Source organism: Phaethon lepturus, unplaced genomic scaffold, assembly GCF_000687285.1.
Source record: "Phaethon lepturus isolate BGI_N335 unplaced genomic scaffold, ASM68728v1 scaffold1202, whole genome shotgun sequence".
Classification (NCBI taxonomy): Eukaryota; Metazoa; Chordata; class Aves; order Phaethontiformes; family Phaethontidae; genus Phaethon; species Phaethon lepturus.
The window spans coordinates 23,818-41,400 of NW_010525311.1; the positions used below are offsets into that span (position 1 = coordinate 23,818).

Below are 17,583 nucleotides of genomic sequence, written 5' to 3' on the forward strand. Positions count from 1 at the left end.
TCCATGATAATGCACATCTGTCCTGAAGTACGGGAATAGAAAAGGGTAAGGCAGAAACACAGTAGCACATTTTATTTATTCACACAGCAGCACAGCCATGTATGCTTGTTGTAATTTAATATAAAAAAATCTGCATGTTAAAAAAATCTCTAAGCACAATGCTGTACCCAGCTTATCAATAACAAATGCCTAATAACATAGGCATAATTTAAGTCAATCGACCACTAACCTACATGGAAATTGCTTGTATTATTTAAGCTTAGATCTGTTCTTATGCAATTATTTATTTAAATATGATAAAACAGTTTGTAAAAACAACCAAAAAAATGAACTTTGACTTCTGAGCTAACAGCGCTATCCTAAACAAAGCATTTTTCTGTATCAAATCTTACCCAGAGAGAGTCAAAAAAACAATGGTCAGGCAGCATCACTGTTGCATATTCCCTCTTTGTGCAAACTGCAACCACCAATATCCCAGAGTATGTAATAAATGCTTCAAAACCCATACCACTTCCTGTAAAAAAGCTACAGAAAAAGACAACAAAACACATAATCAGGGACTTGCTTCTTCAAAACTATTGGAAGACACCTAACAGTACATTCATTAAGGAGAGAACCAACTTAAGCCGTTTGCCACTGGCCAAATATTTACTATTTGACTAGCTATTACTCTTGTCCCCAAAAAAACAAGACAAAGAACTGCCTCAAGGAAGGGACCCCAAGGCACAGGACATATAGGCCAAAAGATGATCCAGAAAGAATCATAGAATTGTTTAGGTTGGAGAAGACCTTTAAGATCATCGAGTCCAGCTGTTAACCTAACACTGCCAAGTCCACCACTAAATCATGTCCCTAAGCACCACACCTACATGTCTTTTAAATACCCCCAAGGATGGTGACTCAACCACTTCCCTGGACAACCTGTTCCAATGCTTGACAACCCTTTCAGTGAAGAATTTTTTTTTAATATTCAACCTAAACCTCCCCTGGTGCAACTTGAGGCCATGTCCTCTTGTCCTATCTTGTTACTTGGGAGAAGAGACCGACGCCCACCTCACTACAACCCTCTTTCAGGTAGCTGTAGAGAGCGATAAGGTCTCCCCTCAGCCTCCTCTTCTCCAGGCTAAACAACCCCAGCTCCCTCAGCCGCTCCTCATAAGGTTTGTGCTCTAGACCCTTCACCAGCTTTCCCGCTCTTCTCTGGACACGCTCCAGCACCTCAATGTCCGTCTTGTAGTGAGGGGCCCAAAACTGAACACAGGATTCAAGGTGCAGCCGCACCAGTGCCAAGTGCAGGGAGATTATCACTTCCCTAGTCCTGCTGGCCACACTGTTTCTGATACAAGCCAGGATGCTGTTGGCCACCTTCGCCACCTGGACACACTGCCAGCTCATATTCAGCTGGTTGCCGACCAACACACCCAGGTCCTTTTCCACCAGGCAGCTCTCCAGCCACTCTTCCTCAAGCCTGTAGTGTCACATGGGGCTGTTGTGACCAAAGTGCAGGACCTGGCACTTGGCCTTGTAGAACTTCATACAGTTGGCCTCGGCCCATCAATCCAGCCTGTCCAGATCCCTCTGTAAAGCCTTCGTACCTACACTCTCAAAGCAGCTTGTAGCCATCCATCTTTTACATAAGAACATAACCTCGGTCCCAGCAAGTAATGCTTCAGTTTGATGCACACAGCTTAAGCTGGTTCTGTTACAAAATCCTGCCTGGCGTAGTCTCTAGGAGCTCCAATATTGTAATAAAGAAGAGATTGGCATGCAACCTGTGCTGTTTTCTGTCAATTAAATGGTGTCCATCAGCCCCTGGTAAAGCTGACAATATTGCATGCAGATTCGTGACATTAGTTACAGTTAGTAGGTATGTTTTTTTCCATTTCCCCTGTTTAATATCATAGCATTGTACACAGAGATTTAATTTAAAGACCAAAACAACATATAGAATAACTCTTCTAGAAAATGCAGAATTTTACAGACAATTTTGCATTAAAGCTGTTTGATGAGACAATGTGTCATCCATGATTATCTAGCAGCAAGAACCTTACCTTAGCACAAAATGTAAATGGAGTCATTGTTATATATCTTATTTCACTCACATTAATGATGAAAATTGGCTGTAAGCAGCTATCTATAGATAAGCCCTGCAAGTACAGGTTTGCCTTGAGAAATCTTTCATTTTTTAAGCACTTGAATACAAAAAATTAGATTTAAATTGTGAGCTGCTATCAAAAGCTGCTACACGCCCTTAGGCACCATTATTCCAAGTGGACGCATTAACTACTGTACTATCAAATACCTGCATCTATCAATATAAAACACACAGAAAGCATTAATATTATAGACAATCTCAACAGACATAAGCTGTCTTACAATTACACACTGTAAAACATAGCAGCTAGATCAATTTTTTATTATTTCAATTCAGTTGTGTGCTTAACATTTCAAGGTGAAACTGGAATTTTAAACAATTCCTTTTTTGTATTAATTTCAATACATTGTTTTAGTTTCCCAAAACTAGCATAATGTCTTCAAAATTGTACGTAAAATGACAGAAAACCAGCCAGTTACTGGTATAATAGCATCACACTGAAATCCAATTGCAGCTTTTTTACTTTGTAGTGCAATTCCACCCCAGTTTTCTACAACTACAGTCTACTGAAGACCTTTAGTGGGACACACCAACAAACACCGGAAACAGTGCTGTGACAGTTCATCAGGTGGCCCCTTTCACCATCACTTTTCATCACAGCTATACTATACAAATACACAGGGCAGGCACAGAAATCCAAGAGGCCTCCACCTGCCACCATGGTTATTAATAAACAGAAGTAAAACTAAGACACAGGAAAATACGAATTATGTTACAACTAGAATTGCATTCTTCAACATTTCCCCTGAACCCGCAGTGCAGTAAAATGGACTGATGGGAGGGAGAGACTCTTCAACTAGCATTCTCTCATTCTGCATTTTGTTTGCTGCTGAACATTAGTACCCAGAAAGTTAAAGTATAGTAAGAACCACCTATGTCAACGACTACTATTTAAGCGAATGAAGGTGCCTTTTCATTGTGCTCTCATATAGAAAACAGATTTCATTACCTTTACAGGAAACAGTGGGAAAGCTGGTCTGTTTTGGGGTGGGGTTTTTGGGTTGGTTGATTTTTAGGGGTTTTTTTGTGTTGTTATGTTTATTTAAGCTATGAACCTTACCACAATTTGCAGTTATGGATACTGAAGCTGTAGACAAGAAAGTTTTACAACTGAGAAACTACATGTTTATTTCAATAACAGCCTGGCTCTGGTGACAGATGAAACTGCTCCCTTTCACAAACCAAGCACTATATATGACATTCTATGAAGATAAGCAGAAGTACCACATGTCATAGGGTACCATATGCCAGAGGGAACAGATGACCTAGATTGCTGTTAAGTAGTTATAATAACTATACCTATAGAGTTGCTTCCTCTTGCCGCTTTTGCTAGTCGTGCTCAGGTCCACCCGGTCCTGGTCAAGGCAGAGCCAAGCGTTGAAAGAAAATGCAGAGCCTGGCCACTTATGAATTGATGGAACAGCAATTCCAGCCATGCTGTGGTACAAGTTGAAATACTGCAAGGCACTAGCCATGCCCTGCTTCCGGGCCATTGCCAGAATGGCTCGCATCACTGGAACAACGTAAGGGTGAGCTCGTTTTGGTTCCTCAGTCCTCAGGAGCCGTATTAGTTGAAGCAGTTCTTCTGAGCCCATTGACTGGCTCCCCAAGGAGCCCAGAAGAGCAATCAGGTTCTCTGCACATGTACAATGGAGCAAGGAATGGGAATTTAGTGTCTCAATGATACGGATGACCATGTTCGCATTGACACACGAGGCACGACTCTGTCTGTTAATACAGCAGATTCGCCTCAACCAATTTGAGATGAAAATCTGCAGGTCATGTGATTCTAGTTCTGGAAGCCACTGGATAAGCAGCAATAAGGGCTGGACATTACTAATGCCTAGTATCCCAACAGCCATGTGGTCACCTTCAACAGCCTGAAAAACAGCAAAGAACTCAGATGTGAAATAGGGCTAGAAATACTGTTGAGAAGATGCAAGCATTTTAGCATTCAAAGCCAGCACATCTCACCATATTCATGAGTTCTTCCAGCAATTCCCGTGAGGGCTGACCCAGCGATTTTAGTACCTCATATATGTGTGCATAACCAATCCTCTCCTTGAAGACCTCCTGAGGATAAAAATCCCAGTCTCACTAACAAACAAAATGGACAAAAATGGACTGTCTAATGTAGCAGGTTCTAATATAACACAATATTAGACACAAAATAATTAGAATGCTAGAAGAACTTTTTACAGAACAGAAATCTCTTTTTGAAAATATGTCCACTGTGCTATCTCTAGCAAGCTGCAGATGAGAAGGATCTCACTGCAGCATGCAGATAAACAAATAAAAGATTAAAGTTATATTTTAATAATTACCTATACAAGAATACAATTGGTTTGGTATAATCACAATGTTAATTCTATCACAAAATACTAATAGCTTTATTTTTAAATGCAAATTATAGCATGAAATGAAGTGATTATATTGAGAATTACAAGTGTTCAAATATTAATTTTTGAGTGAAAGATTTTTCCTAGACCAGCTTGATTAAAGATTGCCCATCCTAAACACTTCAAAAATTGTGTTCCAAGGAAGTTTTTTCTGAAGACTAATTGATTTTACATGAAGAAAAAAAAAAGATAATCAAGCAGTAAAATCTGAAATGTGGGATCCATTTATGGTTAGTTAGTAAGCAGCCAACACATTGTATGGAATGGATACTCTTCTGGCTGTATTCTGCACTGAAATTAAGACCTTTTTTTTTTTTTAAAGGATGAAGCTCTCAGCAAAAGTGAGATGATCATTTAAGTAAATATGGAAAGAAAAAAAAATGTTTCAGTGGAAGTAAAATTGAAAACTTTACTGACCCTTTGTGAATCACAGCCAGTCCCTACCTCCAACACAGAATTCTTCCCAGGCTTTCCAGAGTCAGTGGAAAAATAAGCACTGAGTAATGCACTGAAGAAGCATAACTGACCCTGTCATTTCTCACTCAGACTGTACCACAAGTAGCAACCAAATCATATGACACTCTCTCTTCCTTCAGCCCCCACCGTGCAGCCACATCCCTTTCCCGCGCCAAGACTAGGGAGTCATTCAACCACGGGGTGAATCTAATGAACTCAGCAATCTAAGAATAAATACATGATTTTTCTGTGGGCTTAGCTTCCAGTCAGATTCACAAACTAACCACAACCTATCCATTTACCAAACTACAAGAATAACTACAAAGGAAGGGCAGGGGAACAGCAAGACCACCATCTGAACAAACCGTTACGATTAAGGTAAAAAGGATGGTTAAGCCATGATAAAACCACAACACGAACTCCTGCCTGAAAATTCCTGCAAATATTTATTATTTCTGCCCCACATATTCATGGGACAAGTAACAATGTACTTACTTTACAAAGGTTCCAACAGCCATTAACACTCCGATCTTCCAGTTTTGATGAAAACATGGCTCAGTGTCCAGCCATTAGACACTTATAAAGGGGTAAGGGATGCTAATCAGCTATTCCTATCCGACAGGAATGTGTGACCACAATGTGCTCATCTTCATTAGCAAGATGCATGAAGATACCGTGATTAAAAAAACACTAACTGGAAACAAGATCAAGAAGCCTACTGCAAACAGACCTCTGCATATATACTGTTACCTTAGCAGCTGGAGACTTGTGCATTACTGCTGTGAGGGCTTGAATGGTTGATACTGCCAAGCAGTCTAGGTGTCCCTGAAACACCTGAAAGTAGCAGGTACAAAAGTTATATACAAATGTGCAATGACAGTTCAGCTCCAAAATCTATACTGTCCTCTCCTGTCAGGAGGGAAACAAAGAGTTTGCTAACATGCTTCAAAAATCACCTCCCCACCAGCCAAGATTTCATAACCCCATGGCTTAGAAGGAATTATATAACAGTAGACAAACAGCCACATACTTCAAGAGGAGAGAAGCATTCACAACACACATTGCACTTCAAATATTCTGATCAACAAACAGGTTTTCCTCATGCGGCTAATGGACAACCTCAAGAGGGAGGGAGGAAAACAAATTAGGAAACCTCTTGCAGTGTGTGTGTGTGTGTGTGTGCGCGCGCACTGCTGGACAAACAGGCACCTGCAGTTCATACAAAGTGTTTTCTTCTCCATCTAAGTCTCTACATGCCAATGCAATACACACACACAAATTGTAAGAGGTAAGTCACACCAGCACATTAAGGTGGCTGCCTCACACATAGCCTCATCGCATTCATCAACATCTCTTTTTCCACTTTAAGTCATCACTTGATTTTTTCCCCCCCCTATAATTCTTGTTTAGATTGATAGTTCTATGGTAGTTTTAAGGACAAAAATGTTGGAGTACTATTTCACATCCACCAGCAAACCTAGTTAGCAAAAATGTGCAAACGTACGTACTCTGTCTCGTCATCTCTGAAATACTGTATGCGTATCAGACATATTTTGAAAATGAAATGTCAAGTATCAGAAGACTCTATTAGATGTGAAGAAACGTTTACATGTGGTTAGTGTTGCACTGAGTTTCTAAAAAAGCCAAAGCTATTAGCTAGAACCACAAGTTACGGATTATCATGCCTTGTATTTAGCATTTCATTACATTTTTTAATCAGAAGAAATATTTCTACTATAAAATTAATACCACAACTATTTGCATTTGAATCTTTCCACAATATTTTGAGAAAATTAAAGCAACAGGCTATTCCTACCTCCCTGATTCAGCCTGTCCATTGTTTTGTGAACATCTGTTCTTGATGACAAGCAAGGAATCAGGACATCAAATACAACCATTGAGATTCACAAACAAGGCCCCAGAATCCGAAACACCGCAGTGCTCAGACAAGGAAGCAAAAAAGAGGAAAGGGAGGGGAAAAAAAATCACCACCAGGTTGATAGAATTTATTTCGATTCCATTCATGTACTTCACCTTTTCCTCAAAAGAAGCATAACTGAGGCTCAATCTATTGCAAATATCTGCAATTTGAAGCGGATGAATAAAACTGAGGTTGAATTCAGCCTGTTATTCAGAAAAATTGTTTTCCAGAGTCAGGAAATAGTGATGTGTGCAGCTGTATCATCTTGCTGCAGAAGGGTTAAAGAGGGTGGTTAAGGTGAAGCACAGGAATCAATTTTCCTGTGATTGTGTCTTGACTTCAACTGAAGCAAAATACAGGTTAGGTAGGTACCTGGTCCTCATTCATTTCTGTCAGTAATTTGTTCGTAAGGTCTTTCTCACGCTTGTCTGCCACTTTATTGTTAGCATTTAAAAATAGCTGTTAGAAACAGAGACAAGAATAATGGAAATGATTGCATTAAACAGTTACCTACAGCCAAACCTGTGGAGGCTGCATTGGATTTGTATTTCACATACAAAAAAGAAAAAGTTCTCACACTGGTGAGACACAATTCTCCATCAATATTAGTCTTCTGTTAATTCCTACAATACTGAAAATTACATTATATTTTTGCTAAATAGTAATTGCTTTTTCCACCCCCCCAGAATTAAATGAAAATATGTAATTGCTCAGACAAGGAAACAGATCTATCTGGAATTTGCACCGGTCACTGGCTGAGCAACTATGATTTCATTTACAATATGCAATGACAGGAGGTTCTCAAAAATTTACTTATAAGTAGTAAAGACAACAGTAGGACATTAGCAAAGAAACAGTTACAGATGTTTCACTATTTTCTACTTATGTTTCATCCTAGGTGAAACCTGAAGATACCTAGACAGAATACTTTAATCTTCAAACAGCAACAACAGCAGATTTCTGGGGCACGTAGCCTTTAGGAGAGGAGGAAGTGTAAAATATCTCTGCCATGATCCTAAGAATGAGGTTGTAAACAGCTTTACATCAAGCATAGGCCTATACTGCACCTTCACCTAAGTAACTGCTCTGTGTGTGGTAGCTGGATTCCCAGTCAGTCCTTGAATTTGCAAGTTTAAAGCTCATCAAAATATCTTCATAATCGATTGCAGTCACTTTGTGTGCAAAGTTTAGCTGTAACCTACTCAGAACTAAAATTTATCTTCTTCTGGTTTTGGATTCTGTTGAGGCGTTTAAAAAAGATCCCCAATTTGTCCCTTTTTTTTTTCCCCTCATACATTTCGTTCCATTATCTGCTAGGCAGTCTCTCTGAAGAGGAACAACCTGAGAAATCAACTTCCATAGGGCAAACAGAAGGAAAACACGATATTACTTTGACTTACACAGGTGTAAAAGCACATAGTTAGAAACACAAGTAATTTTGAAAGGTATATGACAGTCAAGAGAATGTAACACTGCAGAATAACTATAATATGCCTCAGAGGGTTATAACATTAACAAGTGGAAATAAAAAGAATACAGAATTAAAAATGGAGAGATGCAAGAAAAAAAAAGCCAAATTTTTCATATGGGTTACTTCAATTCTGAGAATACAATGTAAAAGCGAAAAACATATTTTTATTATGAAGTCCATATGGTTGTAATTCTTCTATTTAAAAGCTGTTCAGAAAATAATATTTTTTTTAACCAGGCATACTGCCAAATGTCATTGTGCTTTGCTCAAAGTCTGACCTCTAAGAGAGTTTAAATAGATGAGAAAAGATTCAGGACCAGCAAAGCAGCTTTTTAAACGATTCTCCGTATAGGGTAAGCACCTCCTGATACTTCTAGCTTTTGTGCAGATGTCCAACCCTAGAGCATAGTTAGGGGAAGACAGTTTGCCCATAAGGCTTAAAACCAGTAAATATTAAAAAAAAAAATAAATTAAATTTTAGAAGACTGTTGGACTGCAAATGACTAAGAAGTATGACTAAAAGTATGGCCTTGAATACCCCAAGTTCTTTGGGATACCTACAGGAGAAATAGTGGTATGAATTTTCTTCACCCCTTCTTTCCATGGAAACTTCCTGCACTTCAAATTTGCTAAAGATACAATAGCTTCCTGCGTTTCAGGTACGTGTCTGGACTCTGCTGGTGTCTGCAGAGCTGCAGAACTATGCTTTACACAGCTTGCTGGTGAATCCAGCAGCAAGATTTTCATAGGTAAAGAAAAAACGTCTAGAAATAAGGTCTCCACCTCTCAGTTAATAGAGAAATACTCATTCCACAGCTAAATTCATCATTGCTATTTGGCTTTGAAAAAGAACGGAGAGACAGTATATTGGAAAATACAAATATACAACACCTTCCCAGCCTCCACCCTCTCCCTGCTTCTCATTCTTGGGGGTATTTTGACTCTGAAAGGCTAAAAAACCACTATGTAGCATACTGGCAGCATCGATATCAAATCAATCATAGTAATATGTGAGACTGTATCACAGGAAAAACACCTCAAAAGAGCATATCTTATGACACACATATAGGCAGAATAAAAATAAAAGTAAAAGGAGCAAGCTGCAGAAGTAGAGTAGCTGTTCCTGCTTTCTTAAATTCTACCACTTGTTTATATGAGAGCAGGGACATAACTAGAGTCTCTATGAACAGGTAAACATTACACTGCTTGATGATTTGAGAAGAAACTAAAACAGAAATTTCTTAAGACTACAAGGTCAGTACAAGAATAAGCACAGATTCCCAGAGGAGGAAAATAGAAAGGTCAAACAATGTCTTTTCAGGAGATAAAAAACTACCAACACTATTCAAAACACTTCAAGTCAGTTGGCATTAAGCCACTGATTACAACTACAGTTAAGACGTAATCCAAACACGTTTATTTTTAATATATCACTGCACTGAAATATGTTCTAATCCAAAATCTAAATGGATTTGAATCAAATCGCATACTGTAGCCAGCACTAAATTATCTAGCATTAAAAGAACTCAAAATACCTATGCCACCAACACATCACAAAAATAAAAATAAAATATTCCACAGAGTTACATCATATCTATGTTCTTTTCCACAGGGGAAGAAAGAAATCTACAAAGCAATTAATGGAAGACCCTAGTTTGCAAATTATGACTATCTACGATTGAGATGAAAACACAACATCTATGTAAACTCTAAATCCTATGTAGAAGGAGAACAATCAACATTTAAAACATGAGCTCAAGCTGTTACATGTCAGCTACAAGAGATTCAAATATTTTTCAACACTTACAAAGGCACACCAGCAAGGTTTCGTTAGATGGAAAAATACGCCTCTGAAATTAGAATTCAGACCTCCATCTGGCAGCAGTTGTAAGTGACTTCCTAGTAATCCAGTGACAGAACATAAACCACACCCACCCCCACGCGCCCACCCCCAAAAAAACCCAAAAAGGGGGCAGGAATTGATTCCAGTAACAAACTTAGCAGATTTTAGAGACCAAGTAGAGTCTGTAAAAGTATTTTGCTTAGGACTCAAAATAAGCATTCACTGCTTTAACCACAAAACAGACAAGAAACACCTCTACCTCATTAGGAATAAAAAAGATTTTAGAGCAACTTGGGTCTTTCAGATCGTTCATGGCATTAGTAGCTCTAACCGGTCCAAAGTTTTACTTTTGGTATGTAGACACTATAAAATTGCATCTAATTCAAAAGGATGATATAAAGGTAATTAATGTTCTTGCAATATTACAAGACAGGTTTTGTTAGAAGTATGCTGATAAGGGAAAATTTACCTTGCAGTTCTGCAACAGTCGAATGAGATGTTCAAAGCAGTTACTGTTAAGGAAAATTGCCTGCAGAACAGGCCTATCTGTGCAGTCTAACATGGCTGTGATGGTATCTATAAAATTAAAACAGAACTGGCATCAAAGACAAAACACTTCCCAAATCCATCAAGCATTTTTTTTGTGCAGAACATTACATAATAAACATGGGTAAAAAATTATACAACAAACTATATGCTGTGAATTCTTCGGTCAAGAATGATGTGTGTTTTAAGCACAAAGCACTAGGCCTAAAGCTAAACATTCTGATGTTGTAAAAATTATCACGTAACCCACTGTATCTGGAGAAAATTCAGCTACCAAAGATCTTTGATTGCTTTTGGGCTCTAAGTCATTGCCATTTGTGAGTACATAAGCATCATGCCTTTTATTTAGAGCACACAAACACTTGCTTCCTCATCAAGCAATTACTCTGCATTCCACAGCAGTCTTCTACTGTAAGCATTCTTCATCACCTCAGTACTATCCCTCAGTTTTATTGGAAGTTTGGGAAAAGAAACACCTTTATTTGTATTTCCCACTCTGAACAAAATGCAAAAACACTCCAAAACCTGAATTCTTATCCAGTGACTTAAACCTGTTTCAGTCCATCACCTTTGGTCAATGTTTACAATAATGCTATCTGAAAATATCACAAAACAGCCAACATACGGGTATTTTACTACAGACCCATCTTACTCTGCAATTATTAAGGTGCTGATGAGTGTCAGCTGCAAAAGTGTTTGGCTTTGTTTTGGGGTTTTTTTTGTTTTGTTTTTGTGGTTGGTTGCTTGGTTGGTTTTTGGTTTGGGTTTTTTTTTTTTTTTTGGACAGAGACTGGCAGTCTGTGAACCTTGACACTCTGATTAAATGGTAGCAATCAGATATGGTTTCTTCCGTTTCTTTTGTAGTGAATGATTAAACGAGATTGCATTTAGAGTAATGTCAATGAAGAAATGCTTGAAATTTTTCAATTGCTTGGCCAAGTGAACTTTTTTGGTAGAACATTCAGTTATATTACTATCATGGTTCAACCATTACTTGCTTTGGCGCTATTATCAAGAGATATTTAAAGGAACTGCACAATTGGGTACTCACTCAGCATTTGGATCTGTAGTGCTATGAACCTGCTCTCCCACTGCCTGCATCGCCTTGGATTAGGTAAAGCTGAATGGTCTGAATTAAGCAACTTGAAATAGTTCTCCAATATTGTACTCGTCTCCACTTGCCGCTGGTCAGAACTGCTGGTTAGAAGGATATGGACAACTTCTGTCAGGCACTTCAGAGTCAGCTCTGCCTTCCTGCTCACTTCCTCGGGGTTCCTGTCATCCCAGTTGTCACAGTCTGCTAAAACTCGCATCAAGACTTCCATTGTGGCAGGAGATACTGCCTGAAGAGCATTCCTCTGAAACCCACGGGGGAAGAAGTGATTAAGGAAAAAATAACAACAAATAAATAAATATATGAATAAAATCAAACCTCTTCAAACCAGCAGTTTTTATCTGACTTATCCAAATCATGCAATATGCATTATTATGTCTGTTAATGCCCTGTAATTGTTAAATAAATATGAAACATTCTACTTGGATTATATTGATGGCTACAGATGAAATGCATGCCACCTTGTTCACTTATCTAGGCTTTCTTTTCCAAAGAGAATGCTTACAGGGAAAAGGAAATCTAATTTAAATGCATATATGTGCATTGATATAACATATAATGTTACAAAATTCTTATAAGGTAGCCTTGATAAACTGCTAATTCTAGGTAAACCTTCACTTGAATTTTCATTTTAGATCACAAGATTCATACTATAAAATTTTTGAAAAGAACACAGTAATTAGCAAACATTTGTCTGCACCCTGAGTGCATTTCCCTCACCTCTCTTCCAGGAGGTCTGATTGCATAGGCTTATGAGCCCAGCCTCATAGAAGCTTTGACAAGCCTTGTCAAGGACTTCCTGCCTTCTCTAGGGAGCTGCATTCAAGCTGCAGCTCTCAACCTTTTACCTGCCTGAGCTATACTGCAGCCATGTCCATGCCTGGCCATTTACTGTCTTGAACCTGACCCACAGACTTGACGGCCCGGCTTGACCTTAGACTTGCCACATCACTATGGATGTGCCTGGCAACCACCAGCCTCTTGACTGACCTTAGTTACCATCACTAGACCAAATCCCCACCCTGATGTGCTGACCAGACTTCCTGGCTTGATCTCAGGCTTCATCACTACAGACTTGTCTGGTGATCTGGGCTGCCTGATCCTGGTTACTACCACCAGACCCACTCTCATCACCTTGTTCAGGCATAGTGAGTGAGACTTCACCTTTTGCCAGTGAGGTCAACTGCCTCTGCCTGCCTGGTCATCATGCTCAGTCTCAGCTTGCCTTCCCTGGTAGAGCACTGTCTAGCTTTGCTGCTCCCTGACAACATTTAAAAATGCTTTCTCTTCTAGATCATCAGAAGTAACGTTTGCTTGTGACCAGACTAAATAGCACATTACAGAAGTCAGCCAAGAGAGTGGATATTGACTTTGCTGATGATCAACATCCTCTTTTCTTCACGTTCTTTCAAAGATTTTAAATAGCTTCCCAGCTATTTAAAGGCCTTGTGCCTCTTACTAAAACGTTTTACTTCCAACACTGGGAAGCAAGCTAGATGAATTTCATGTGTTAATACAAAACTTCCATCTTGGCAGGTGGAAACTTCTAATCTAGGTACCCACATTTTTTCTGTATGACACAAAAATATTACAGTAAGTTCATATGAATATGTACTTACTGAAGACAGCAAACTTCTACTGCGATTTGAAAGCAGGACCTAGCTTTTGACCCCAAACTTTATAAGACAAACAAACAATTCATAGTCAATAATAAATTCTTCTCATTTATGGGTTATGGTGTATCTATAAGCCTTAAACAATGAACAGGCATTTGGAGGCTTCAGCAGCTGAAGAGTTTAGAGCATCCTTACCTGACCACCAGCCACAATAGCTCCAAAGAGATGTAGCAGGCAACATTTTAGGCTTTCTTTGAGATGTTCACTTTCTTGAAAGCATTCTGATTGGAGTAAATAAAAAGGAGAAATATTCCTTACTTTGGTCAAACAAGTTATACAAAGTTTTTCCTCTCAAAAAACCCACCAACTAATGAAGTAATAAGAAAAGCTCCTCTACTCCCTGTCATCATGCAAATGTTAAAAGAATTTCAACTATATAATCTCCACTGTCTTTTACATAAATCAGACACAAACGCATTAATTCCAACATTATCAAAGTAACATGACAAGATCACATTTATCAGGAATTCACAGGCCCAAACCTTCAGCTTCCATAAAGCTTTTCATGTAGGCTGACAGAACTATAGACATACAACTGTTTATCTGATCCATCATGTAAAATGAGCCCATTTTGTCCATACTAATGGGAAATAGAAGGACGTGCTAACAGGCAAACAGTTAGCAAGCATGACAAAGATTAGAGCAATTTTGGCACAGAGAAGTCTAATGCCATATGCAGTGCAGGTAGCTCAGAGAAACAGTCCCTGAGCTTGCTCTGTTTAAGCCAAACTTCCCAGGGAAGTCTGTGCAGGTCTGTAACCTTTCTAAGCAGTAGTCTCTGTAAAGACAATTATACTGCATCTCTTCTCATGCCATATCTGATATAAACTAGTTATAAACAGCCTCATGATCTCTTCTTAGCAATAGATATAACCTGGATATTGTTTCTATAGCAATAACCTTAGACTCAGAGCAGCTGCAACAAACTACAAAGGGTTATTTTATTTGGAATTAACCATCATAAAACTTCCAATAACTTTGACACAGAACAGATAATGGCTTAGGTTTGTAAAAACTGAGATTTTAAGCAAGCAATAGAAACTGAAAATGCAAGAATTTTATATTCATTAAAATAATATTAACACCTTTAAGAAAATTACCAAGTATTGGCAAGTAAGATTTCTGACTATATACTGAATGTGTGAGCCTGTTTTAAAAGAAAATTGCACAGTTATTTTTTAAATCTGGTCTTCAAAGGAAACAAAGCTTAGATATTCACACTGTTAGACTGCTAGTCCCACCACCCCCTTGACTTATAGCCTCTGAATCTTTTGGGGAACCTCAGACAAATTCAAAAGAGCAGTACCTAGTAGATTGTGACTAAATCATTAGGCTGGGTAGACCAAAAAAAGCATCAAATTAGTGCTGCCATAGCTGAATGTCTAAAGCACACGCTGAGCAATTTTTTGTTCTCTCTTTCCTGACAGTTGGCCAACCAGCAGATGAGTATCTGCCAGCTAATTAGTACACTTGTAGCTCAGTCACAGTATATAATATTTAAAGGATTTAGGAGGAATTAGAATGCAATGCGCTGAATGGGAAGGAGAGAACCTGCAGATGACACTCCTCAGTAGCAGCCTTTAGAGTGGGCTTCCAGCGCTCTGGCACAAAGATAATGGCATTTTACTGGCATCAGTTCTTTGATTTTTTTGGCAAATAGCCTATTTTATGTACACAGAGAGGGAATCTCAAGGAACAGACGAGTATGTGACTCAAACCTAAAGAAACCAAATTCATAAATGCTATCACTCTAGGAATAGAACCTTCCGTTTATTACTTTTCATTAAAGCTGAGTTAACAGGTGCAAAAAGGGATGATTTCACTCATATCCCCATCGGTCCATAACATTTCTGCTGCTACAATTCTGTTGGCACTAGCTGCTTCAATTCTGTTGGCACTAGCACTTTGGTGTGCTAAACTGGCAAACTAGCTGGGCATCCCACCTTCCCAAGACTTAAGTACAGAACATGGCCACGTAAGTCCTCCTTTTCCACACAGCCAAACTGCAATAGTAAGAACACATGAATTCCAAAGTAGTCATAATGATATTTAATGACTTAACCAGAGATGAAACAGAGCAGTTTCCCAAACTGCAGTCCAAGGCGCATTTGCCAGTCAGATGGCACAGAGTTTCCTTCTTTCTAGCTGTTAAATCATATTAAAAGACAAAAATGCATGAACACTTTCCTAAAATTATTTTTCCATAGGAGTTATCATTACAGTTGCTACAGGGATCTTATGTGCAATCACTGTATGTACCCTAGTAAATGGGAAAGTTGGCAATTCACAGAACCAACCCTATTAAACCACATTAGGCACTGAATGGAAGTCTGAAAAAACCCAGGCTTTAAAAGATGAGTAGGAATGGCAAGATAGTGATGCTCAGAGCAAAAAACAAGCAAACAGAGCAACCCACTTCATTCAGCCTCAGGAAGAAAGTATGGTGCTTTTATATTTATCAGGCATTCTTAGAGGAAAGGAACTTGGAATCACTAAGATCACTCCGCCAAAGATGACTACTTTTAAACATGCTCTTGATAATACTCACGGTAAAAGAAAGGGACAAACTCAACAGTGAGGGAAGCTGGTTTATACTTCTGTCTGTTCTTTTCCACTGTACTAAGGAAACGTCTGCAATTACATTAAAAAAGACACATCAAAGAAATTAGGTATGATATTTTTGTTTACGACTTATTAATTTATGACTTCAAAATAGAAAATACTGCCAAAAATGAGGAGTTATCTTTTGCCTGCAGGATCAAAAAAAACCAGTAAAATAGTATTTCATCCTGAAAAAATGAATCGCAGCTAATCCCATATTTACTGTTCTGCTCCTAGACATACTTTAACTTTTTACAATATGGTTTAGGGTTTTTTAATTAAAAAAAGAAGCTAGCAATCTGTTACTTAGTCCTTGCTTACTTGTCGTGGTTTAGCCCCAGCCGGCAACTAAGCACCGCGCAGCCGCTCGCTCACTCCCCCTCCCGCAGTGGGACGGGGAAGAGAATTGGGAAAAAACTGGCGGGTTGCGATCAACAGGGCTTCATAGGACAGGAAAAAAAAGAAGGAAACAACAATGATAATACCAACAAAGGAATGTACAAGAACAAGTGATGCCCAATACAGCAATTCCTCCCCCCCCCGTGATCGACAGCCCGTCCCCGAGCAGCGATTCCCGCCCCCCGGCCAACTCCAGTTTATGTACTGGGCATGACGTCGTATGGTAGGGAATATCTCTTTGGCCAGTCTGGGTCAGCTGTCCCGGCTGTGTCCCCTCCCAGCTCCCCGTGCACCCCCAGCCTGCTCGCTGGCAGGCCAGCACAAGAAGCTGGACTGTCCTTGGCTGCTCAGCAGCAACCCAAAACATCAGCACACTATCAACAGCTTCTCATCCCAAATCCAAAACACAGTCCCGCACCAGCCTCTGCGAAGAAAACCAGCTCCATCCTGGCTGAAACCAGGACATTACTGTAACTAAGCCACCAGCTAGACTGCCAAATTTCTTAACCATGCAATTTGAAATGGGCAGAAAACATTATTATGCATTCATTATGGGGGGGAAACAAATTAAAGGGATATAATTCTACTGATAACACTTAGAAACTTCTCTTCAAAGATGCAACATATCTATACTGTTATCTTCAATAACTTATTTTGCCCTAATTCAACCAGGTCTGCCAACCCCATTCCTTTTGGCTTCCTTGTTCCACGAGTTTAGAAAAATGAGCCAGTTTTTGAAAGAAGAAAGCCATGGAAGGACCTTTATGTTGGTCAGTTACAACCAAACATCTCTCAGTACATCCTAAAATTTAATTTCGTTTTAACTTTTAGACTGCCAGGAAATATGTTGTGATTTTTAAAAGATATTTAAACTATAACCAGTTTCAGAAAGCATAACACTTTTCTATGGTGTGATTATATTGATTCATTGACAAATTCTGCACTTTCATTGGTTAAAAATTCATTGATTTTGAGCACTTACACTTTAACTCAGATACCACG

The 17,583-nt window shown here is 39.0% G+C and overlaps 1 protein-coding gene across 1 annotated transcript in view; it reads right to left on the reverse strand.

Annotated features, from left to right (window-relative positions):
• The window catches only part of LOC104617381 (neurobeachin-like protein 1), a gene marked incomplete at both ends in the record, with an annotated part of 69,642 nt that overhangs the window by 23,249 nt on the left and 28,810 nt on the right, over window positions 1-17,583 (reverse strand). The window contains 9 exon segments of the mRNA XM_010282692.1: window positions 393-525; window positions 3,455-4,035; window positions 4,130-4,228; window positions 5,761-5,844; window positions 7,304-7,390; window positions 10,715-10,821; window positions 11,843-12,149; window positions 13,717-13,802; window positions 16,130-16,212. Coding sequence (XP_010280994.1) covers window positions 393-525; window positions 3,455-4,035; window positions 4,130-4,228; window positions 5,761-5,844; window positions 7,304-7,390; window positions 10,715-10,821; window positions 11,843-12,149; window positions 13,717-13,802; window positions 16,130-16,212 — 1,567 coding nt within the window.